The sequence below is a fragment of the Gadus chalcogrammus genome, chromosome 15 (genome assembly GCF_026213295.1).
Source record: "Gadus chalcogrammus isolate NIFS_2021 chromosome 15, NIFS_Gcha_1.0, whole genome shotgun sequence".
Lineage (NCBI taxonomy): Eukaryota > Metazoa > Chordata > Actinopteri > Gadiformes > Gadidae > Gadus > Gadus chalcogrammus.
In genome coordinates, this window is record NC_079426.1 from 4,873,857 (window position 1) to 4,899,457 (window position 25,601).

Sequence of the window (25,601 nt, forward strand, 5' to 3'; positions counted from 1 at the left end):
TGTATTCATCCGTAACCCCGCTGGTACGATCGCACACGCTCCGATTCGTCATCACCCAATCACGCACTTTGCCCCCGCTCTCGGTTAAAAAAATAAGCACATGTTTACCTGCGTGCCATAGAATGAACCGCCATGGCAGGATGGCAGCCAGATAATCAGGAATGATCGGAGCGTTTAGGACTTTATGGACGGGGGGCCTTGGGTTCTGGAGGGAACAGTCATCAGCCTAATAACCAAAGCCCGTTCATCTCTCCTATGATGTGTTTATCGTTGTGGTCCCCCCCCCCCCTCAACCAGGCCTAGGACCCGTTCAACGAGTCACCCGACCGCGTAAGGTCTGATTAGTCCCAGGCAAGCTTTTAATTTGATATGCATGCCGCAGGACCGAGTGGGCGATCAAGCGAGGCAGGTGAGAGAGAGAGAGAGAGAGAGAGAGAGAGAGAGAGAGAGAGAGAGAGAGAGAGAGAGAGAGAGAGAGAGAGAGAGAGAGAGAGAGAGAGAGAGAGAGAGAAAGAGAGAGAGGGAGAGAGAGAGAGAGAGAGGGGGAGAGAGAGAGAGAGAGAGAGAGAGAGAGAGAGAATACCCACTGGGTACAGACAGAGATATCATCCTCATAATTGTTCGGCGTGTGTTCTGATACGCTCTGATCAGTGGGCCACTGACCGGCAACTCAAGGACACGGGGTAAGACAAGCGAGATGGACGCTCCCGTCCATTACCCGGAGATAATTGGCGCAGGCTCTTCCCCCCGCTAAGACGGAGGCATGTCATACCTTGTCGGGGTTCTCCTCGATCCAGCTCTTGACGGTTTTGAGGGCGATGTCAGCGGCAGACTTGTTCGGGAAGCCTGAGAGAGAGAGAGAGAGAGAGGGAGAGGGAGAGAGACAGAGAGAGAGGGAGAGAGAGAGACAGAGAGAGAGACAGAGAGAAACAGAGAGAGCGAGAGGGAGGGAGAGAGATTGAGAGAAAGGAGAGATGCAAATGTTACTCTTGTTTATCATCATACAGCAGAAACAGGGACGGACAAAAGGAGGAGAAAAGCCCAGTAAACACACTGTTGCTGTGCTGTTAAAAACAGCACATTTCCTTAGATACCAAGAATCCTTTGAATAAATTGAAAACATTCAACACTGCCTTCCTCACAGTTACTGGGGAAAACTGTCAAATAAATAGCGTTTGGCATTTCTAGCCAGAGGCACAAAGGTGGACATTATTAAATAAAAATACAGGCGACCACCTGCCACGATCCACAGGAGGGAAAACAAAATACAAGCTACTAGTTCTGTGCTCCATCATCCTAAATTAAGTTCCTCATCGCCAACAGAAATATAGAGGATTTGTGCTTCCATTTTGGATTCGTGAGAATTGAGAATGTGAGATAATCAATTTAAGTTAACAAATCAGGTTAGTTATAGAGCTCTTTTCCCATGCCGTGCATCCAAAGCGATATTCAAACGGAAGTACAAGGAGTGGCTTGAAGTAAGTCAAATCAAACAGGACTGGGGAAAATAAAATTGTATATGAAATATGAAACCTGGATGTCAATTATGGCAGCCATTGCACTCCTAACCCTCCCCATACTCTGTGTTCCTTCTCAACTTTTCTTCCTTCTTAATTAAGGCAGGATGTCGTATATACACGGCTTGGGAAGCCATTTTGAGAACTGCCACAGCTACAAAAATAAACATGATGCAAGAGAAGACCCTATCGCACGTATCTATAGGTTCTACACAACAGAAACTGTTACGTTACCCGTCGAGTACCCCACAAGATGTCCTCAGCCCGAGGACATAAGGGACTTAGGTACATCGAGGCACGGTTGTGTTATCACTGCCAATGTGTCTTTATTGTGCGGTGCAAACAAAACGCCCGGGAGATAATGCAATGTCACACGGCAGAGGAACAGACGGGCCAGCGCGGCGCATCTACCTGCTGCTGGATTAATCCAACTGTTGAGGCGGCGCGGGGAAACCCAACCGCTGGCCTAACACCGCGTATTGATTACACACACACACACACAGGCGCTCACACACACATGTACACACAGGTTGGGATAATTTGTAATGGAAGTCAAGGGGAAGAATCGGCTGGAGTCTCATTTCGAGACGATTTACTGCCAGCGTACGGTGTAGAAAACCTCCCAGAAATCCGACATCTTTTGCAATTACAGTCGAGCCACCTCAAACACCCCCAGGCTAGGTATGAGGTACAAATGAAAGCACGTCTGCCATTACCCAAAACCGCTGACAAATCGGCTGCTCAATAAGAGACTGCTATTGTAGCGGCTTTTATGTGGCGGCAATTATGAGTCTAGTTCCTAGGTGAAACGTGACAGAAGCACTTGACTTCATGGGAACCCTGGAGCGAGTTGGAGGCAGCCCCGTAGGCAAGATGTAAATCCAGACTTTAGCAAGCTCCAACCTATGTACGGAAAGGTAGATCCTTTTTTTTTTTAGATGGTGTTTCTTTCTCTGACACCGCCCGGGGGGGGCCTGGTCGGCGACACAAACATGGAACTTTTCGGCTGCACTACGGGTACGAGGTCAGAGCCACAGCCGCCGCCGACAACGACAACAGCTCCTCTCGCATTGTGAGTCAGGACCTCCATTCCGTCGCACTTAGACCTCTATCGGGACCGTGCCAGCGCCTGTCCGTCAACTGGCCCGGGGGGGGGACGGGGGCCACTGTTTCCGTGGCCAGCGTTTCCGTGGCCTCGACACATCCGCACACTCCCGCCCCGGCGACTGCAAACTTCCCCAGCAGCCTGCTCTCTTTCTTTCCTCGCCAGTGAAGTTGAAAACACTTGGCACATATTCCCCCTCGCCGTCAAAGAAATGAAGCAAGAGCAGACAAGCCGAGGAACCGAGAAACCGCCGGAGTGTCTCCGTGGTTTTCTTCACCTCCTTCCACCGTGACCACCTACTCACCTCCCCGCCACGTCACCTCATCTCCCCTCGCACCCTCGACCCCAGCGCCCTCCACCTGTTCACGAAGCAACTACACCCTCCCCTCCCCCCTCCCACTCGTGACCCTTGACCTGACCCTGCATCCCGCAGAGCTGCTGTCGAGCATGTGTCGGAGAAGGCCGATGGACTGGGGCTTCTACCGGCGCCGGGTACTCCACCTCCGGAGACCCCGGCCGGTGCGGCACCGCGGGTGTGCTGCGGAACAGCCCGGCCGTATTGCTATATATAGCCTGTACAAAGACCACGGCTCAATCTGGGTTCCTACGGCTCTGTCTCGCTATGACAGCACGAAGTAGGGCTGTTCACATCTGTCGGGCCCCCCCCCCCCCCTGCCTTTTCTCTGAACTGCCTGCGGAGATGAGTACCGGACGTCGGACGGATGATGAAGGGGGTGTCTTAAAGTCTGCTCGCAGGTCACCAAAAGTACCGGCTTGTCTCCTAAGCACGGTTAACCTCCTTCCCCTCACCTCGTCCCCCCCCGTCCCCCCCCCCCCCTTCCCCATGCTGGCACAGCTAGCCAGGGTTACCTGCTGATGTTTTCCTCTTAAAAACAACCACCACACCTTCGCAGGTGTTGGCGCCCAGCGCCGGCGCGAATCACATGTCGTGCTTGCGCTCCCCGACAGATGTGCGAGGAGAAAGCTGAGAACGTGTGTAGGTATATAAATATGGATAAGATCAGAGAGAGTGGCAACAGCTGCTCGAGCCACGAGGTGTCAAACGATAAGCGAAAAACCCGCCGCCGACAGTGAGAAATAAAGTAGCACATTGACAAAGAAACACATCAACAAACAGACCCGACGTGTATCCAAGGCCTGGCTATGGGTCTTATTGACCGAGAGGCCCTCTTCCCACTTAGAGTTTGGAACCAGGATGGTGACTGGGTGCATGGCGCCCATTGTCTCCTTCGGATGCCACTTCAAACCTTAAAAGGAGAAACTGGGATCGAGAGACATTAAATCTTAGCTCATGAACGGGACTTAATCATAACTGATAGGGCTATTGTAATTCAAAGCAGCGGGCGGGCGGCGGTGAGTATATTTAATCTATTTAGTGTGCCGTTTCTACAAATGCGCTATTGATTTGAATGGCATACCTATTAATCAGAGTGGAAGCAAGAGAGAGAGAGAGAGAGAGAGAGAGAGAGAGAGAGAGAGAGAGAGAGAGAGAGAGAGAGAGAGAGAGAGAGAGAGAGAGAGGGTAAGAGAGAGAGAGTTTGAGAGAGAAAGAGCAGGGGAGAGAGAGGGAAAATGGTAGAGAGAGAGAGAGAGTTTGAGAGACAGGGCACGGGAGAAAGAGGGAGAAAGGGAGAGAGAGAGGGAGTTTGAGAGAGAGGGTGAAAGGGAGAGAGATAAAGAGTTTGAGGGAGAGGGCAAGGAAGAGAGAGGGAGAAAGGTGGAGAGACATAGAGTTTGAGAGAGAGGGCAGGGGAGGGAGCGGGTGGAGGGAGCGAGAGGGAGAGACTTTAGGAGAGAAGGGAGGGGCGAGAGTACCAGAGGAGAGAAACAAGGTGAGCCCGAGAAATGGACTTCACAAAAGATGGATAGGGTTTGAGCAAAAGAAGGAAAGGGTGATAAGACAATGGTGGGGGGGGAGGCGGTGGTGGGGGTGGTGGAGTGAGAGAGACTGGTGTGTAGAGAGAGACAGAGAGAGACAGCGAGGAAAAAGAGGTCAGTCAAGTCGAGGGGAGCATTGCTCGACAACAACAAGAAGGGCCCAAGGTTAACAACGGACTGACTGCATCTGCACCTCTCCCTCACATCATTTGTCTCCTCTCACAACATCGCCCATTTCCAAACCCCCCCTCGCTCTCCGTCTCGCCCTCTCTCTCTCTCTCTCTCTTCCTCTCTCCTTCTCCTCTCTCACTACCTGTCTTCTCCTCCTGCTCCCCTTCGAGCCTTGCCAGGCGTGTTCATGAGCTACAAACGAGACACAATACAATATCCCCTCCTCCTCCTCCCTCCTTCCTCCCTCCTCCTCCTCATGTAGTGTCACTCATACCCCGACCAGCCCCGTCCACAACACACCTAACCATTGGTCCGTCTCGTGACCTTACAGGCTCGACACGAAGACCACTGCTTAAAGGACGGCCTTCTGTCTTATTTTTATAAAAACAAAAGAAGGGATAGAGATTGACCACCTTTTACCTAGGTATTTTTTATGCTTGGCTCGGTACACATACAGAGGAACCTTGGTGAAGAACGATGCTTTGCCCTCTAAAATAGTGGTCCTCCATATTTTATTTTGACCAATATTTTCTTCAGCAAAGTACCCCTTCACTCTTCAAGTATGAAACATGTTGCTGAATTTATGAATTTTGTCATTCATTGGAAAGAGCGAACTGACACACAACCAAACTTGTGTGTTAATGTTCACGATTGAGCATACCTAATTATATTAATGTTGTATCCCGACTCGACAAATTTCTTCAAGGTGGGACATTTTTTAACAATTATTTATAACCACTTTTAAAGGGGCAGTGTGTAGGATTTAGTGCCATCTAGCGGTGAGGTTAGACCTTGCAACCAACTGAATACCGCTGTAGAAACATGGCAATATAAAATGGCGCAAAATGAAAACAGATTCCATAATCATTGGATGCTACGTTAATTAAAACATACTTATGGATATTATATTCAATTTCTGCCAAATCCATAGCCAATATGCTTTACACACTACACCTTTAAAACCACAAAACATATATATATATTTTTAAATATCCCAAGTACCCCCTGCCATCCTTCAAAGCACACCTAGGGGTACACACCACCCCCTTTTTAGAAACACAGTTCTAGAACACCACACCCAACAGACCCACCAAACACCTCGGTAACAACCCCCCCGCTGCCACCCACCGACACCACTCCCTCCATTTCCGCCTCCATTGCCTCATTTCTGCTCTGCGGAGGGTTGGCTGAGAGATAATCTGTCAGACGGTGGAGGGGCCCCACGTCGGCAGCTGTGACGGCAGGGGCCTCCAGGGCTCACTGCTGCGCTGCTGCTGTGCTGCTTGGCCTCGTCTGTCTCTCTCTCTTGCCCGCCCTCTATCCCTCTCTCTCTCTCTCTATCTCTTCCTCTCCATCTCTCGCCCCCTCTCGCCCCCCCTCTCTCTCGCCCCCCCCTCTCTCTCTCTCTCTCTCTCTCTCTCTCTCTCTCTCTCTCTCTCTCTCTCTCTCTCTCTCTCTCTCTCTCTCACTCTCTCTCCCTCCCTCCCTCCCTCCCTCGCCCTCTCGCCCTCTCTCTCTCCCTCGCCCGCTCGCTCTCTCTCCCCCTGGTATCCTAGGCGGGGGATGCGAGCATCTCTGGGAGATTTGTCTTCGTGAGCAGCGCTGATGGGATATGTGCACTGATGAGGACTCAGGTGGAGTGTGCTGTTATTTCTGGGGAAGGCGGCCCCACTTCATCACCAGGCCGAGCATGGAGCCAATGGAGAGGGACAGAGAGATAGAGGGGGAGAGAGAGAGAGAGAGAGAGAGAGAGAGAGAGAGAGAGAGAGAGAGAGAGAGTGTGAGAGGGAGAGGGAGGTAAGAGTGATAAAGGAAGAATAGCGACTTGAATCATAGCTACCGTCTTAACATTTCCTTATTTTTTTCACACCCTTTGGCAAGGCAGCAAAACGGGGTGTCGGGACTGTGTTAAGTCAGGGTCATGCTGTTGAAGCATATTCCATTCATGCTGTTCACAGAGCAGATGGAGTGGTGGTTACTACATAATTGCATGTTGGTGCCAGATCCCGGCGACATTCACATGCAAATCAATGTAACAAGGAGCACCAGAACCGCCAAATCCGAATTAGAATACAGAAATTGTCTTTCAATGAAAGTGATTCTGCCCTTGCCTTGACATTTGCTTGCCCAGATCCTCCAAAGCATCTGTACAAAGCCTATGACTCAGTGATGGCTCCTCCAATAGTCTCATGGATGCCCGCAATTTGCAAACATGACTCATCCATGAGGTTGAGATAAAGGTTCCCTGCCCACGTCTGTAAACATCCAGCCCTTTGTAGCTCCTCAACACTCTCTCAATGGGGTGATCCACAAAGTCACTGAAAGGATACCTTTAGTGATGTTTCGACCTGCACTCTATTTTCCGCTCATTATAGATCTGAGTGACTGAACATTTCTCCTAAAGTTCTCCTTTAAAGCAGGTGTAGGTCACAACGAAAAGGCCATACACACTGGCACACGGAGCAATTTCAAAAGATGTTTGATGCAATTGAGTAAATACAAAACTGGATCATCTGACCAGCAGACGAGCGGGTGCTGATACCGTTTGGTAGTAGATAATGGCAGTAGCTTAAAAGAAACAGGTTGTCTAATAGTCGACCGTTGCATTAAAGACATGCCTGGTTCCGCGAGAACTGTAGAAAGGCGCATTACTGATACGGCTGAAAACGTTCGGCACCAGCAAAACTTGCATTGAATCGTGCGTCTAAGTTCTTCAGAGCGCTCAACAAGAGCGTGGATATAAATGGCAGTCCACCATTTCATTTATTATGTGCCCTAGTCATTTTCAACATTTGAACATGGATGAGTAGTACAACGTTTGGCATTGGCAGCAGATAATGCCAAATAAATAAATGCACATTATGAAAATAATAACTGGCACGGGTCTATCCTTTTTTTGTAAAAAAATAAACACTGTAAAGTGTCAAGGGACATCCAACAGTTTGCCAACCCCTGCTCTAAATCATACCTGTGGAGTTTGTGCATCACATCCTGGGCTGGAGTGATTATTGAGGCACAAAAGCCATACACATCTCCTGTGTCAATTCAGGTATCTATCAAGTAGAGATAGGTTGGGTAACCATGTATGTGGTGCAGTATGGCTCATCAGAGAACATACACGAGCCCCTGATCCTCTTCAAAAATGTATTCGACAAGAATAGGTGCCAAACCAAAATAACAATGCACAGAAAACTATAGATGCGTATGCTGCAAAAGTCGCCTTTGTATTTCTTTGTCGGTTTTCCACGGCGAACGTGCAGCCCCATCACTCTCCCTTTTGTCAGCATGGCAACTCTCCCGCATGTTTAAGCCACAGAACTAACTTCCACAACAAACCTGTGTAGCTCAGGTGTTTTTCTTCTGGCGCTCCACTTCAGAAAGAGCGAGGAGAGCGAGCACACCTCTACACACACGGCCCATATCCACCCGTGTGTTTCCCTGAGTCTTAATGATAGGCTGTGTTCCCATACTGCAAGCCATAAAAGAAAGACTTGTTTTGTATTGTTTTCCCTCCTCCGTGCCGCCTGTATAGGGTCTACGTGAAGTGGATGCTAGCGAGGTGCTTTTTTTTTTTCTTTATTTATGTTGCAAGCCTGTTCTCTATCATGCGCTGCTATTTCTGTTGGTTTCTATGTTTCAAAAAGGTTTGATAAATCCATGCTTAACAATGTATTCAAATGGGTCCAAGCAATGGAGGTATTCTAACCATGATTGTCCATATTTAAGCTTCCTTCTTCGATATTTCACTCGCACATTTTTGGGTTCTCCAAATAAACGTCCTTCGGAAATCGCTTGTGGAACATTGAGTCCGGTCCGCGGTAAAGGTGGCCCGACCTGCTGACCGTTGAGCGAATGTCGAAGAGCAGTGGCGGAGAATAGCAAGGAGGCCCACAATGTTCCAGATGAGCCAAGGAGAAAAAAGAGAAAGGAGAAGAGAGAGAGAGAAAGAGAAAGTGGAGCTAAACGAGCCCGTCAGAGCCCGGCAGAGAGGTGAGCTGACCCCCCGCTGGAGGACAGGGGATCGCTCCAGGACTCCGAGACGCCGAGGTCCGGGATGTCAAATGGCCGCCGGCGCTGCGGGCGGTCACACGGCCCGCTTCGGCACCCGGTGCCGGTGACCGTGACCGACATTGCGGACGTTGCGGACGTTTCGGCTGGGAGGAAGAGGAAGAGGAGGAAGAACAGGAAGAAGGTGTTCGGGATGGAGAGAGGACATCCAGGCGTGGACGGAGCCGGTGTGGTGGTGGTGGTGGTGGTGTGGCGTCACAGAGGCGGACAGAGAGAGAGAGGGAGAGAGAGAGCAAGGGGAGAGAGAGAGAGAGAGAGAGAGAGAGAGAGAGAGAGAGAGAGAGCAAGGGGAGAGAGACGATGATCTCTGAGCCCTTTGCACTGGATGAAGACCTTGCTTGGAAACCTTCCATGTGAATGATGTCATGCTTCGTCCTACATGCTATAAATAACAGCTGACATTTGCTGATGGTGGGGGTCGAGGGGGGGGGGGGGGGGGGGGGGACTACAAAGGGAAAGAAATTCAAAGAGTGGCGACGTCTGCTCATCCAAGTTCAACTTTTCACTTCCCGTCTTTTCGGGGGACTAATTCCATTGTCTCACCGGTGGGTAAGTATTTCCACATTTGGCTTATCGGTCGAGAAAATGGAGGAATAAGGTTGGTGTTGAGGAGCGCGGCTTAGCGAGGAGCTGTGGTAAAAGGGGGCCGATGAGGCTGCTGCTAGCGACTACCTCTGAGCGTACACACTCTGCTTCCCGCTGATAGAGCCCCTCGCTCTGTTTGTACCTTGAAATTCCCAACTCAGCCCGGGCTCCCTAAGCCCCCCCAAAGAAAATCCTGGGATTTAAGAGAAGGAAAAAGATGGGGAGGGGGTGTATCAGGGAAGGCTTCGGCATGGCAGCCCGGGCCAGCCTGCAGCCATCGCTGGCGAGAGATAAGGGACCACTGCAAAGTCCCCCCACTGCTTTCCCCCCCCCCCCCCCCTGCGTTGCACAACCTCCACCACATCCACCACCATCACCATCACCCTCACCAAGCCCCCCCCCCTCCCCAACCTAATCCTGAACAGGGGAGTTGGGTAGCAGAACGTGATGCTGGCTTCGGTCGAATCCCCCGTGCCGGGAACCTTTGATCTGGACGCCGTGCCCGGGACGGACGCATGCACGGACTCACCGGCAGAAGCCTGGTGGATTACGTCCACGCAGCACCCAACCACCGCCACTCAATCCCTTCTGTCAACAGTTCTCAGATGTGGCGCGGAGACCGGGGTGGAAAGGTGAAACAGAGTGGGGGGGGGGGGGGGGGGGGGGGCACGGAACCGGAACCGCCTGACTCGCCTCGTTCCTGAGCTCTTCGGCTGCGCTGCTAGAGACGCGAGTTAGAAGCTGAGGTGCTCATGGCTTTTTGATAGGGTTGTGAACTCCATGAGGTGTAGCGCGATCTCTCAGGTAAACAGGAGACTTAACGTCGTTGTCCTTGGACGTGCGTCGTGCCGCCGGGCCCGTCCCGCTCCGACCGTTACGAGGTCCACCCCCAGAGTGCTCTCTCGCTGCTCCCCGCCGCCAGCTCTGATGAGGTACCGAGGGCCGGGGGTCTCGCACGGGTTGTTAAGTCGTCCCCAACTGTGACGCGAAAAATGGTTCATTTCAAGGGAAGGGGATGTGTTTTATTAATGTGCGTCTCAGAGCGAAACGTGGTTGTGTACTAAGGAGAACACAGGGAGAGAGACAGAGATGGAGAGGGAGAGAGAGGGAGAGAGAGGGAGGCGGAGGGAAAGAGGGCAGGAAGACAGACGGACCCGGGATGCGACCTACATCAGTCGGGGCGGCCGGACCCCAAACTGGACTGTTTGGCTCCCCGTCACCGGGGGGAGACGTCGAGGGGGGCGGCGTCCGCGTCTCGGGAGGAACGATCCGTTTACGCGCGGGTCGCGCGCCGGTGATGGATGGCCGGACAGGAGCGACACTTAATAACCTCTGTCCTGCCTGACGACCCCGCGGTCCGCGCCACGCGGCGGTTTTGTTTACGGGTGGCGCCTCCGACACGCTAGCCGTGCACAAACTCTGTTGCGGCTAATGGTCGGGACTGAGGGATTGGACTGTCAGCGGGCTCTGAGATCTCATTTTTCTTCCCCCCCCCCCCCCGGTGTCTGAGGTATCCCCCCTTCCTTCCCCCTGTATACCCCCTACACCCCCACCCCCCCACCCTGCTAGGCCACTCCCCCGCCCCCCGTCGTCTGACAGCGGTTGATTGAGCCCCCTAGACTATGGAGGTGTGTGAGGGAGAGAGAGGGTGTCAATTAGCATGAGGGTGTCCTGACAAATGTGTTTTCCCCCCCTCTCACGAAGGCCCCGGATAACACGTCCCTGAGCCCTCCGTGGCTCCGCGCCCGCCGCAGCGGGGCTGTGTCGCTGCCACCGTTCAACTCCGGAAATGGGTCAAGCTCACCAGTTCAGGCACAGAGGAATAGGGGCTGAGTGTGTGTGTGTGTGTGTGTGTGTGTGTGTGTGTGTGTGTGTGTGTCTTTGTGTGTGTGCGTGCGTGCGTGCGTGTGTGCGTGTGTGTGTGTGCTCGTGTGTGTGTGTGTGTGTGTGTGTGTGTGTGTGTGTGTGTGTGTGTGTGTGTGTGTGTGCTCGTGTGCGTATGTGTGTGCCGATTTCTAATGGCATGACACACCGGGAGGGTGATAACTCTTTGAGTGAGAGGAGTGAGACGTAAACAGAGAGACCAGGAGACACACCCTTGCGCACAAAAAGCTCTTTGTGTACATGTGGCGAGTTGTGCGTTGATGTAATGCGGCTCGTACAGATGTAATATCTCACCGGCGGGGTGCAGCAAACCCCCCCCTTTCAGAGCCTGTTAGGGGTCACGGGGTCGGGGGGGGGGACCCAGATTGAGACACACAAGGTGGTCCCCACGCCAGGGACCACCATGTCTCCTCCCCTTGCTGTACCTGCTGATAGGAGCTTACTCTGCAGCGCTAGGGCTCTCCACCGCCCAGCAAGGGTTCTGTTTAGAGAAGTTATTATGGCTTGGTTATTATGTGCGAGTGAAATATAAAAGAAGGAAGCTTAAGTATGGACGATCAGGGTTAGAATACCTCCATTGCTTGTACCCATTTGAATACATTGTTAAGCATGGATTTATCACCCCCCCTCCCCGGACTCCCCCATCCCGACCCCCTTCCATCCCATGCCGCAGCACGGAGACAATTGATTTGTTCCTGGGGGCACGTATCGGAATCTGGGTGCGAAACCGCCGGTCGCTAACCAGCATCAATCAATAGAGCACCCTTATCTGGGAAGACACAGGCTTGCTGGCCTTATCGTGTTGCTTTCCTAATGTCATTCCGTCTGTATAATGTCGCTCAAAATTACAATAACAACACATATGCATACACAATGTGAATGACCTCCTGTTTGTTTTTCTTATGTTTCAGGTTATCCGAACATGAGCGATTATTTCTGTACGCTGGTTTCAGTGAGTGTTCTAATGGCTGAGATGAATGGCATTGTATGTAAAGGCAGAGAGTGATGTTGGTGAGATTTAGGACAGGAGACAAAGACTTACCGTAGATGCCGGTGGATATACACGGGAAGGCCTGTGTGAGGAGACAAGGAAATAGCAATCAAAACATGTTCCTACGAACAAAACACGTTTAGCATAAATAAAAACAGGTCAAGGTTAATCACACAGACAGTGAAAGGAAGTATCTGTGCAAGGCAGCCGTGGGTACCCAGTGTTCTTTTTTTGTTCATTTATTTTGTTTTGATTCGTAGGCAGACAGTAATAAATATGTCATATTGACACGAATACTATCTCCGGGAAAATACAACTTTCCTGTCACAAACCATAAAGCACATCATACATCTTCACTTTTTACCACAACTATACCTCATTGTTTACTAGGCTAAAAAGTCCTCATAGATACATTACTTTTGAATAATCAACTACTGAATGCATTTTATTTTTTGCTTTGGATAAATTATTATTTATAGTAGTCCTAGTGACTTTGCGTCTTTCAATTTTGTCACCTTCATTTTACCAGGAGAGTCTTTTGAGATTTAAAATTTTGTAAAAGGGTGGCCAAGGTATAAACAGTGTCACATAGAGTTTCAACAGACACCAAATAGGCAAACAAATGACAGTATATGACACATTATGGAGTGGTAACACAATCTGATCCAAAGAGCTTATCAGGAAAGTCCATACTAAAAGCAATGCAGGATATGAGGCCAAACCTTGATGAATGATTCAGAAACATTAAAGAGATCTCCTACAGAGATTGCTAAATAAGTGCCCTGGTAAGAGGTCAGGCAGACCTTTCAAAATAAAAATCTTCCAGTGGCTGAGCCTACGCCTGTTTACTGAGGGCCAGCCAACGTTGGCGTACAAAGTGCAGAGACGCGTCAGGGCTTCAGCCCACGGCCCAGAGACCTCGGGGTGTTGCACGTGATTATAAAATGTCCCCATAATCAACGAGTGGTACTACAGTGGCAAAACTGTTATGAAAACACTTGTTATTAAGTTTTAGTTTTCTCGTTGAGCTCTCGAATGTGTTCATTAGATAGTGGTGAGTCAGTGTTTTTAATATATATGGACGTATTTTGTAAACTATTTCATTGGAAATAATTTCAATATATTTTGAAGTAAAAATAACACACAACAACTGTGACCTTTTTTTTCCCCTGCAGAACAGATATTTTTGGAAATGCAGAGGTCGGTGAGTTTGATATAGGTGCAGAGTAAGGGGAGCTCATTAAATACTGTTATGACAGAGAGAAAGAGAGAGAGAGAGAGAGAGAGAGAGAGAGAGAGAGAGAGAGAGAGATAGAGAGAGAGAGAGAGAGAGAGAGAGAGGGGGTGGGGGGGGAAGAGAGAGAGAGAGAGAGAGAGAGAGAGAGAGAGAGAGAGAGAGAGAGAGAGAGAGAGAGAGAGAGAGAGAGAGAGAGAGAGAGAGAGATAGAGAGAGAGAGAGAGAGAGAGAGAGAGAGAGGGGGGGGGGGGGGAAGAGAGAGAGAGAGACAATGAAAAGAAAGAAAAACTGACAAAGAGAATGAATGCGAGAGAGAGGGACTTAGATTTTCTCCCAGGTACGCTCTCAGGCGTGCAGAGCCCTTTAACACTCAAAATCATCCAGGATATTTGAACACACGCTGGCTCCGGCACACATGAGAAGCGATGCCAGTAAAAATGGATGCCACACGAACACAGTCAATTTACCGCAATCATCGGTTTCCCAGCAGTGAGTCCGCACTGGGCAGAATGTGCCTGGGGGCTCAGTGGATCACATGTGTGGAGCCATGCAGCCGCAGCAAGGCCTCCTCTCCTCAATAGTCTGGAGGCCATAAGTCTCATGGTAAGGAGGATTGATCCAGCCCTGGCAAGGCTTCAGCCCAAAACATTGTACTGCCCTTTAAACCGAGCGCATTGGTACCATACTATGTAGTCCACTACCCTTCGATAACATCTGACTAATACAACTCGAAAACATTGAAAACTTTCCACTTCGTTATCCACATCCTGTTGGTTGGTGAGAGCTGATTTGGTATTTGATTGGAGATTTAAGAATTCAGCCGATTTTTGTGCGAGATTTGTCAATTTCTTAACTTCAAAAGATTTAAGGGTTCCCGTTTGACACCCATCCAAGGTCTGTTATATTATATTCATCCTTATTGTGCGGTAAGTTAATGAATATATTTCTAGACTACAAAGGGTGGTAATTATTTAAAGTAAAGTTTGTAAAGTTAGAAACAAGTTTAGATATGCATATTAATTAGGAGATTAGTGTGTGAGTGTGAGTTTGTGAGAGAGAGAGAGAGAGAGAGAGAGAAAGAGAGAGAGAGAGAGAGAGAGAGAGAGAGAGAGAGAGAGAGCGAATAGTGTCCGGTATTACTATAATCTGTGATACTAATATCTGTGCTTCTGTTCAGCCTACCTTCATCCTCGTAATTAGTATGCAGAAATAGAATGCAATTAGTTATTCCCCATTCTAATTTGGATTAATAATGCAGATGAGGAATCAAACTGAAACACGTTCCCTTTCTTAAATGAATAGATCATTAATTTAAGAAAAGTGAGACAGAGAGTCAATACATTAATATAAAATAATTAAAATGCAAACCATCATACGTGTGTCCATCATCATTTTGCAAACACTTTTCCTATACATAATATAAATACACAGGCCCTATTTCTTAGCATTGCATCGTATCTTATATGAGCTCATATCAATGCATAATTGATTAGCATTGTGTGCAAATGCAGAAGGCATGAAATATGGGATGACAAATATCAGGGTCACAACTCTTCTTACAGTAACACATAATGATTATTGAAAGGCATGCCGGAAAACAATGACTTACTATCTACCTCAGGCAAAAATATTTATTGCTGTCTTTTCTGAGGAGATTAGAAAAAGTAACCACCCTGTAATAGTCCTCGCGCTGCAGCATTTTGCACCAGATGTATTATTCAAGTGTGTCTTTAGAGCTGAAAATAGTTTCATTATTCTTAACTTCTGTGAGCAAGTATATTATGATACATAGGCCTGACTCGTCTCTCCCCTATTCCACATTCATCTTTTTAAGTATATTAATAAACAGTAAGAGAGGATGTGTTTTTTTTCTCAACGGTTCCATTTGTCTCAAAAGCAGCTGAATGCGTACTTTAATACTGCATTTATCAAAAGGCGTGGCCACGGCGTTACTATAATACGAAGACAAATGAAAAGCAGCATTTGGACCAACAATTCACAAGTGAATTAATGCGTAGCGAATGGAACTGGATTTTCTGACCATCAGTCAATGTCCGCGTGTTTAAAACCTTGCAGCAAACACAGACCCCACACGCCTCACCAACCTTGTGACGTCGTAGTTAGAATGATGCCGACACTTGCGGCCGTTGGCAAATATTGCCTTATTTTAGGATGTTGGAAAACAGTAGATTCATAGATTCAAAGAGTGCATTTACAAATAACTGTTTGTCGGTGTGATAGCTGATTGTGCTTGTCAGCTGGTTGTTTTGCTGTGTTCCCAGGCGTTTGTTTGCACTGAACTAACTGACAGATATTTTTCTATTTTTTTGTTTCGAAATCCGACATCTACAGAGAAAGGCGTTTATGAGAATATCCCCTGTGCTGTGATATTTGAATTCATTGTGCTTTTTAACACATCAGAGAACTTGACACTTTGCTTCGAAAACACAGATGTCCTTTAAGTTCTTGCTTGCAGCAAAGCAAACACAGGAAAGTTAAGTTGTTTTAAAGTGAGGGTGATCCTTGTCTTCTTCTGACGGCTGATTTAAATATTTTACTTGATCTTTCACCTCACTAGGTTGACTCTGAGGTTCAGACAGAAACACAGCTACGTTACGTAAAGCATCGGGACGTCTTTTTAAGTGCCATACTGTTCTTTGCTGAAACTTAAACAAGCCATGGTTCAATTTGTCAACCATACCTTGATGATAACTCTGTGTAACTGTGACATAACAGCCAACAGTAATCAAATGATATTCATGCTGAATTATTCCATATTTTATTACATTTAGCATAGAGACAACCCATTAAGATGACCTTGAGTGTCAATGTGTGTGGCTGCGTGCATGTGTGTGTGTGTTTGTGTGAGTGTGGCTGAATGCATGTGTGTTTGTGTGTTGCAAAGAAGATGTGTGTGAGTGTGTATTTTTGTGCGTGTCTGCACACAAGCTTTCATGTCTGTGTTTGTGTGGCTGCGTGCAAGTGTGTGTGTGAGTGTGCCCGCGTTCCTGTGTGTGTGTGTGTGTATGTTTTTGTACGTGGCTGCGTGCATGCTTTCAGGTGTATGTCTGGTGTGTTTTTGTGCTTGGCTGTGTGTATTTTTTTGTGTGTGTGGCCGCCTGCATGTGTGTGTGTGTATGTGTGTCTGTGTGTGTGTATGTTTTGTGTGTGGCTGTGTTCGCGTGTGCGCGCAGGGGGTGATGACATACTGTCAGTATAATCAATTAGAGGCACCTTTTATTAGTTGTCTGGCCAATCCATTAAAGGTTATTGATCTCTGGGGGCAGGAGGACGGGGGACGGCATCAGTGGGCGGAGCGCATTAGGTAATGACTTTTATTAGATACTGTAAAGACACTGATGTGACACGTTTGCAGCCCTTGGCTCCAAGAATCAGGTAACTGCCAAACCCGCAAAAAAGTGGGAGTGGAAAATGCCATAAAATTGTCAAACCTCAAGAGGTTGCCCTGTATTTCTCATTTATACAAGATTCCTTTGGAGGGCCCAATAAATCGCATTCAAGGGGGTCTACAAATGTTTCACAACACAACTCCTAATCGATACCTGTAAACATCTTAATGCCTGAGATTATCCACCGGCATGCCATAAAACGCTCCGTTCCTAAGACGGGGATTCATAACAACAGCGGTCCGTGCCAGATGCCCGCCCCCATTCATCAAAAGAAAAGCAAGCCGTATCCTTCAAGGAGACCGCCGTTCACGGCAACCTGTGAGAAGGCTACCGGCAGATTTACTCCCCAAAAAATACTGTCTCGAGTGCTGAAAGCAGAAAATATTCCTCAGTACCAAACAAGGCTTTTTTCGTCAAGGCGGAAAAAGCATATTGTTACCACGACTGACGACGTGCGCGTACGGGGCCACCGTAGAAATCGTGGTGACATTTAAGACTAGTTAAGCACGCGTGTAGCCGGGCCCGACGTGTGTAGCGGTGTATATAGGCACCCGGTGTTAATTAGGGAGAATTGGCAGCGTGAACCCCAGTCATGACTTATGATTCCTGGCTGGGTTTATTATTTCTGTGTCTGTCGGCTCATTAGAAGTGAGTCAGCGAGGAGCAGTCGGCCCGGATGCAGCGGGCGCTCCGCCTTGTCTCGTTGCTTGTTTTCCTTCTCCGTGGGCTTAAGGGAACGTTCCGGAAATTGGTCACAGGGGAAATTATTCCGCTGCCGATGCTCCTCCCTAATCTATCACCTCGCTTTAAAGTAGAACGCGGCGGGCACAGGCATATGTATGTGTGTGTATAAATATGTATATAAATATATATTTATATATATATATTTATTTTGTATTTTTTTATTTATCACCCTCCCTTCTTCTCCCTAGATGTTCATATCCTCGGTGGTGATGTAACACTGCCACTGATTATGTATATATATATATATATATATATATATATATATATATATATATATATATATATTTGTATTATGTATATATGTTTGCTAAGTACCACAACACCGATCTGAGGCATAAACTGACCTATAACCTCACCAATAAATTGAAATTCATCTCTAATTATGGATAGGAAAAAGGACCTTCTAAAAAATCATTTATTTTTTGAGCATTTCTATATATTTTCCTGACTTAATTATCGCTTTTCTAAGTCCAGTTTTGGTTGCTGGGAGAGAACTACAATTGGCAATCCCCCATATCACACAGGTACACCCAACGCCTCCTGCAGACATCAAGTCATTTGTTAAGCGGCAGGAAGTGACAGCATTGGCGCTCTGACCAGCTTCCTGGTGCGGTCGCTCTGCTGGCTGTCTGTTGCTGTCACAACAACCCATGCCCCAAGGCTCCAGGCTCCAGGCTCCAGGCTCCAGGCTCCGGGCTCCGGCCCTGCCAGCTACCTCACCGGGTGGTCGTGGCCAGCAGTGTGTGTGTGTGTGTGTGTGTGTGTGTGTGTGTGTGTGTGTGTGTGTGTGTGTGTGTGTGTGTGTGTGTGTGTGTGTGTGTGCGGAGAAAACGTTGGAAAGTCAGGCTCAGGGTGACCGCTGGACGGCTCGGCGAGGTTCCCGGGCAGCGGCTCGTCTCAGCTGGGTGAGTAAATAGCACTGGACCCTGGGCGCTCACCCAGAGAGCCCAGTCGCACGGCCCGTTTGCAGATGGATGCTTTGCTTATAAATCACGGTGACGAGGGCAGACCTTGGGCAGACCGCCGCCGTCGCCGCCTCAGGTGTGAGTGTGGCACGGACCCGCGGTCGGAGGACGGATCTGCGCTGGATTACGACCGGATATACGTTTGAATAACGCCGGCAGGGGGGCGTCGCTGTTTATCACCCCAGCTTTTCCTCTCTCTCTCTCTCTCTCTCTCTCTCTCTCTCTCTCTCTCCTTCTCTCTCTCTCTCTCTCTCTCTCTCTCTCTCTCTCTCTCTCTCTATCTCTCTCTTCATCCGTCTCTTTCTCTCTCTGTTCATATCCGTGGAAGTGATGTAACTCTGCCAACTGATTATTTAAGTGTGCTACAATGGCAAAAAAAACAAAACAGAGCGGATGAGAAAAGACAGGATCTCATAATCAGGGAGGCTAGTGCTGTACGTTCCCTTTTGATAAAACATGAAAAGCACAGTTGGAGCGGTAGTGGTATCATCAAATGTGAGAAAATAAAACAAGTTTTTACGAACGAGTAAGTAAAGACAGAAGTCTTACTTTGTTTTCCGAGTTGAGGTTTGAGATATCATTTCATCCACATAAGCTCCTATAAATCAGGCCAACGTCAAAAACACAAGACTGGACTAAGAAAGATTCACAAGCATTGGCTATTCAAGTATAATATATCTATCTAATATATATTTTTTCAATGGATGCTATAGAATCACAACCATATCCCCTAGTATATTCCCTGAAGAAGCTATAAAAAAACGCTATAACCACATTTACCAAAGCTCTACAAACAAAATAATGAACACAAAAAACAACAAGCACCCCACATTAGTTTCCAAGCCCAACATCGTTATCTGGGATTAGAAACGCACACTCTGTGCAGTGTTTTCAGTGACCCCCCGAAAAGCACTGTAATTACCATTGACTCGTGAAACATACATTCCAATTAGGCGTCTGATAGTCCCGTCTCCCCCTCTTTTCACACCGTAGGTCCAAACAACCCACACCCCCTTTGTTATGATGCCCTCAAAAAAAAAAAAAATCGCACGTTTACGAACCAGGGCTTAATTAATGGAAACAGCACTTGAAGCCGAGATGTTTTCTGTCAACTGGAAAACAGAGAAAAACGCGAAATCAACTTTTGCTGACGGCTCACGGCTCACGGATTCTCCATGATTGCCATCATCGCACTTAATGCCTCCCCACAACAACAACAACAACAGCATCAACAACTGGGCTGCACCGGATCTCGTCTGAACACAAGGCTGGGATGAAGAGCATTGCAGGGAGAGGCTGGGAGGCTGGGAGAAACCGAGGAGGGGCGAGGCGATTCTCCTTCATCACGGATGAAGACGGGGTTGGTTACAGAGGCATGGGAAGGGGATGGCGGCTGGGGGGGAGGAGGGGGGCTGCACAAGCGTGGCATCTCGGGGTGGCGGTGGTGGTGGAGGGAGCGGGGGGGGGTGGGGGGTGGGGGGTGGGGGGGGGGGGTGGCGGTGGGTTTTGGGGGGGGGGGAAGGGGTGCATAAGCGTGGCGTCTTCGGAGCGCTATTCAAAGTGGTGAATGTCAAGCAGGGCTCAAGGCGACACAGAGTATCAACGCAACGCTGCGACAAATGGAGGCACAGGGAGAAGACTTCGGCATTGGCGTTCGCCGTCGAGCAGGCGACCGGTAAATGGGCTAACGGAAATACACACACGGCGCAGGAGGCAGCAGCGGGAAGCGGATGCGTTGAATTCCCTGGGGGGGGGGGGGGGGGGGGGGGGGGGTGGTTGAGCTGAAGCAGAAATGCAATACTTATGCATGCCGATTCCGTCAGCCCGAGGCCCCCCCCCCGCTGTATGATTGACCAGTCAGCAATTTGCATGTAAGCTGAAAGTTGCGTTGAATGACATTGGAAGGGAATTGGTTTAATTGTGTTGAACCGGGAAATTTTTTTATTCATGCAGAGCTTTTAATTGTTTCGTTATTTGTTCAAAACTAAATAAGCAACACAAGGGGCACAAGCCACTTTTCACTTTAGCAATGTAGGGAGGGCATTTTGTTCTTCCAGTCCCTCTTATGTCTCCCCGATCTCCCAAAAGGTTTGGCTGTTGACACCGATTTTCCAACCGTCAGCGACAGAGCATTTGATAGCCGCATTAAAAAACGAATGCCACCGCTTTGAACCGGAAATTGGGCACCGGCGAGTCTCCTTAATATTTATGCATGAGAATCCCTTTGGATTCCACATCTCCGATCGCCGGGGCGGAAAGAGGCGCACACAAACAAAAAGATGGTTACGTTAGCCGTCGCAAAAGTCTGACCGCTCTGATCTGCCCATGATTGATGCATGTCAAATGAAAAATAGACGAAAGCCAACCCACAGTAAAAAGATTCACACAAACACACACACATATATATATAGATATAAATTGTTAATGTTGTTAATCTTTTTCATATCTGATATTCCATTGTTGCACCTCTGCACACAGCTGCAGGCTATTCAGTTTTCATTTTATTACGTAACCCTATTGATTAATGATTGCTCAACTACTGGAACAGGCTACTTCGTGGACAAGGAAAAACAAACGAGGGAAGCAGAGCGAGAGAGGCCTAGAGTAAGAGGGCAGAAGAGACTTAAGGCCGATACATACCTCCGGATACGGACAGTTTCGTCCGGTCCCGGAGGTGTTTCGTCTCATCTATCTATCCATCCATCCATCCATCCATCCATCCATCTATATATATATATATTTTATTTGTATATACTTATATTATACTATATACCTGACATTTTTATTTTATTGTTTATTGTTATTGTTCCCACGAAACACCTCCGGGACCGGACGAAACTGTCCGTATCCGGAGGTATGTATCGGCCTTAAGAGGTCGGGCCGCAGCCTCCCATCCCATTCATTGAGAACCTCATAGAAATCCTAACTTGCATCACAGCAACAAACGTAAGTAAGATCTTTACCTTGAGGTGGTAATAAAGTTGCTATTAAATAATGTGTTGCATGCTATGTGATACATAATTAGGTAAAGCATGCACCATCATGTATTCATAACATTATGAATTCGAGAAGATATCTACGATGTGTCTAAGAAGGTCTTTTCAGCAGACGTAATTATAAAAGCTTCTCAAAGGATATAATTATTCAATCAGTTTTTAAAGATGGTGTAGGGTCAAGTGACACTTTGGAATCTGTTGCATAATGGAGGTATAAACCATTATGTAGCCATGGTCAAAGTGTTCACACGAAGAAAGGAGATGAAGGAACCAAAGAAGAAAAGTGTGAAAAAGTGGAGCGGAGAAATGTTAAGAAATTCATTCAGAAAGCTGGAAATATAACGCATCAAAGGTGACAGCCGACTCGGAAGGAAACGACCCAGGGTGCATGAGTATATTTAGGTAAGTATAGGTCTGAGATATACTGCTCCTTCTGTGCCGCTTTGGGGTGTAGCATAAGCAGAGGAAGGAAGCTGGGATGATCGGGGGACATCACGCAGTTCATGGTATGTACCACATGAAGAAATGAGGCCCTGGAGGCTGATCTCACTGACTAATCAAATATAAATTTCACACTTTTACTTGTGGCCTTACTTTCTTTTTCTTCCATTTATAAATCATTTCCAACTGCACTTCAAATCAAGAAAGGGAATAGACGCTATATGCCATGTGGAAATACGATGATAGCTTTTTTCCGATGGAAGACAGCTTATTAGGAAGCGTCTCCATTTCATGGAAGTCCTTAAGAAGAGTTCAAAGGCCGTTCCATCAAGAGGAGTTAAAAGTTCGCTCCTGACGACGAGTTCCCAGCCTGTCTTGTAGGTGAAGTCGGGCGATGCATCACATCTCGATTTGTGACATCACAAATGTCAGAGATGGTTCTCGCGTCTAGTGCTTTTGTTAATGCCTATGCTGTACATCTACTTCATATCCGCAATGTGTTTGAAGGAGCTTCGTGATAATCAAACAATGGCCAAAAGATCAACTTTTCACGGATTCTAACGAAACCTAGCAGTTGAATGATCACATTAATGAGCACACGTACAATCTCTCTCTCTCTCTCTCTCTCTCTCTCTCTCTCTCTCTCTCTCTCCTCTCTCTCTCTCTCTCTCCTCTCTCTCTCTCTCTCCAGATCTATATAGACACTGTATATATCTATATATATAAATATACACATATACACACATCATATATAGATCTATCTATCTATCTATCTATCTATCTATCTATCTATCTATCTATCTATCTATCTATCTATCTATCTATCTATCTATCTAGATAAATCTAACTCCTCTGGATGTGGTCTGTGGATGTCCCGGCAGGGATTCTCCAGAGGCGGAGGCGCGCTGCAGGGGTCGTGCAGGAGTCAGTGGGACAAGGTAAAACAGCAGAAGGGCATTAGCACCTGGTCAGTGGTGTGAGTGGGCCGTACGGTGCTAGCGCTGCCGCGGCTTCTCCTTCCTCTGGCTAAAATTAGACCCAGCCGTCGCCGACACCCAGGACAGGGCTGTCAATGGAGGATAGAGCCCAGCGAGAGAGAATAAAACGACCGGTCCCTAATAGGGGTTGTTTCCCCCGACCGCCTGGGGGCGATCCCGGCTGTCTCGATTGGATACGACCTTCAGAGGTTGACCTCTGTCTCGAAGCACGGGGGCACGGTTGTGTGTCTTCTCTGCACATCTGTGTCACCCACATACCGAGCGCGCGGAGTTTACAAGACGACAAAAGTGCCAGGGGAAGATGTTTCTTTTTCAATCAGACGCGATTCCACGTTCAGCAGGGTAGTGATATGCAGGTGGGGAGCCCGGCGAACCGGCAAAGCAAACATATATTGCGAATATGCAAAGCATTAGAAATGAAAAGCACACAGGCATTCAAACGCCCGTTTCGATCCTTCTTTATGGTTTGATTCCAGTCCAGGGCGCCTGAACAGCGTCTTGCTCTGAGGGAATGAGGATCCTCATGGGGGAGGAACTACTTTGCTCCCCCATGAGGAAAGTAGTTACTCATGGGAGATACCCGGTTTCAATTATATTGTTTTAGACGAGGGCGATGACTCAAAGAGTCTGTGTGCGTGTGGGCTCCGAGAGCAGACGGATACAATGGCCCCGCCACAAGACAAAATAAAGTCAAAGCACTTTTGACTTAAAATAGACCGAATGAAGAGGATTACTACGCTCCAGTGTTGTTCATCCCCGGTGTCCATAAAAGCAGATTAAATACTGCTTATATTTAGAACAAAAGGTCTGCATTTCTAATCACAGCATGGATATGATCTTTCAGCATCAATTGATAAAACGGTCCGCAAATCCCCCTTAATATTAGCACGGTAATATTCTGCCATGTTAATCAAGGGCTATTATAAAAGCAAAGGAGATGAATGATGAAATATTGAATCCATCATACGACACACTCTCAAGTGTAATAGCCTTTTATCCATGCGTTCAATGGGCAGGCTAAAACCAGGGTAGTGTAGTTTTCCTTTAATGCTGGCTACAACACAGAGCCATAAATCTGAAGCAGCCCAGAGCTAGGAGAAACCAACACTAATTAACATAAGTTGTGAGAGGTCAAAGCCGGTGTCGTATTAGCAAGAACAAACACTATTTTTCAATTCCTATACTGGTCGGATGCTCTTTAAGTAATAGGTATTTTAGAATTCAGCCAACACAGATGCGTGGAAATCGCCTCACACACACACACACGGTGCGCTGTGCTTTCCACAACCGTAGTCAAAAGGCAAGCAAATATGTGCGAGAGAGGTCTTGAATTGTGGGATAAAGAAAACACATCTTAACGAAGCAGGCACTCAAAAGGCACGGCCTGAATTGTGGGTCTCTTGAAGGCGGTTTGCTGGTCCATTGTAAAAACATCGTGGCACAGAACGGAAATTCATACTATTCATTTTTTTTTTTTGTAACAAGCGCGCCCGGCGCTTCGGAGCACCTTTGTCCAAGGACAATGCAGACTCGGAGGAGGTCACCTCTCCCTCTGTGGGCCCGTGGGCGATTCGCACTCACTTTGATCCCTGGCTCCGCTGCTTGTACAGCCGGGCCCCGACTCAGGAGAGTGGGGAGGGATTAGGGACAGGAGGGCGAGGGGGAGAGGGAGAGAGAGAGAGAGAGAGAGGGAGAGCGACAGCTCCCCTTGTGTTTTACTCGTTTCACTCTTTATTTCGGGACTGGGGAGAGAATGTGCACTTCAATGGAGCCTTCAAGGTGTCTTGTTTCGAAGAAACCCTGGGCACTTAAAAGAGCGATCAAAGCAGTTGTTGGGATCATTGATAACGGTATAATGGCTTGCTTTGAGTGAACGGGCGTTTCGCAAGACATTCGGCGCAATGTTTCAAAACCGGTGGCTATTAGTCATGCCGTGGTTTTCATTTCCATATGTGTTCTGTGCCTCCTGGGTACGGACTCGCGCACCGGTGTGTATTACGTGTGCTCGAGTCGTGACACAGTTGATAATAATATTCACACCTTACGGGGAAAAACACAAGCGTGCGGTGCCTTTGTAACTCCTTCCTTTGTCTTCGCACGAAAAGGCCAAATGTGAAAATGTTTGTGCACATTAGTGCGTGTCGCCGGGTTTCTTTTCTTTCATGTTGCTGTTCAAGCGTTCCTCGTTCCTGGACCTAATAAGCCCACAGATACAGTCAGAGTTACAACCACCATTATCCTTGTACAGCATACAGCATCACGTACCGAGTGTTTAATCCCAGTGCATATATAGTAACACCGTAAAGCTATGTGCGCTATATGCAGTATGTTATGAGGGAGCCAGGCCATGAGAAATCCCAGGGGTTACCACTAGGCTGCAAGGCGGTTATTATGATGGACCGTGTTTCAGAGAGGCACACAATGGGAGATCTCAACTCATCCTCTGCCACCCCCCCCCCCCCCTCTCCACCACCACCACCACCACCACCACCCTACGCTATATGCAATCATCTGAGAGGGGACTCTCCACCCAACCCGTTCACAGCAGTAAGCAACTCAACCTCACAATTTCTCTCCTCCGCTCCCCCCA

General features: G+C 48.0%; 1 protein-coding gene across 1 annotated transcript in view; it reads right to left on the minus strand.

Moving 5' to 3' along the window:
• Positions 1-766: 766 nt before the first annotated feature.
• The window catches only part of LOC130404935 (ADP-ribose glycohydrolase MACROD2-like), a 289,528-nt gene continuing 264,693 nt past the window's right edge, over positions 767-25,601 (minus strand). Inside the window, exons 6-7 of the mRNA XM_056609883.1 lie at positions 12,272-12,302; positions 767-846 (exon numbers count right to left, since the gene is read on the minus strand). Of these exons, the coding sequence (XP_056465858.1) occupies positions 767-846; positions 12,272-12,302 (111 nt within the window). The remainder of the gene's footprint in view (positions 847-12,271; positions 12,303-25,601) is intronic.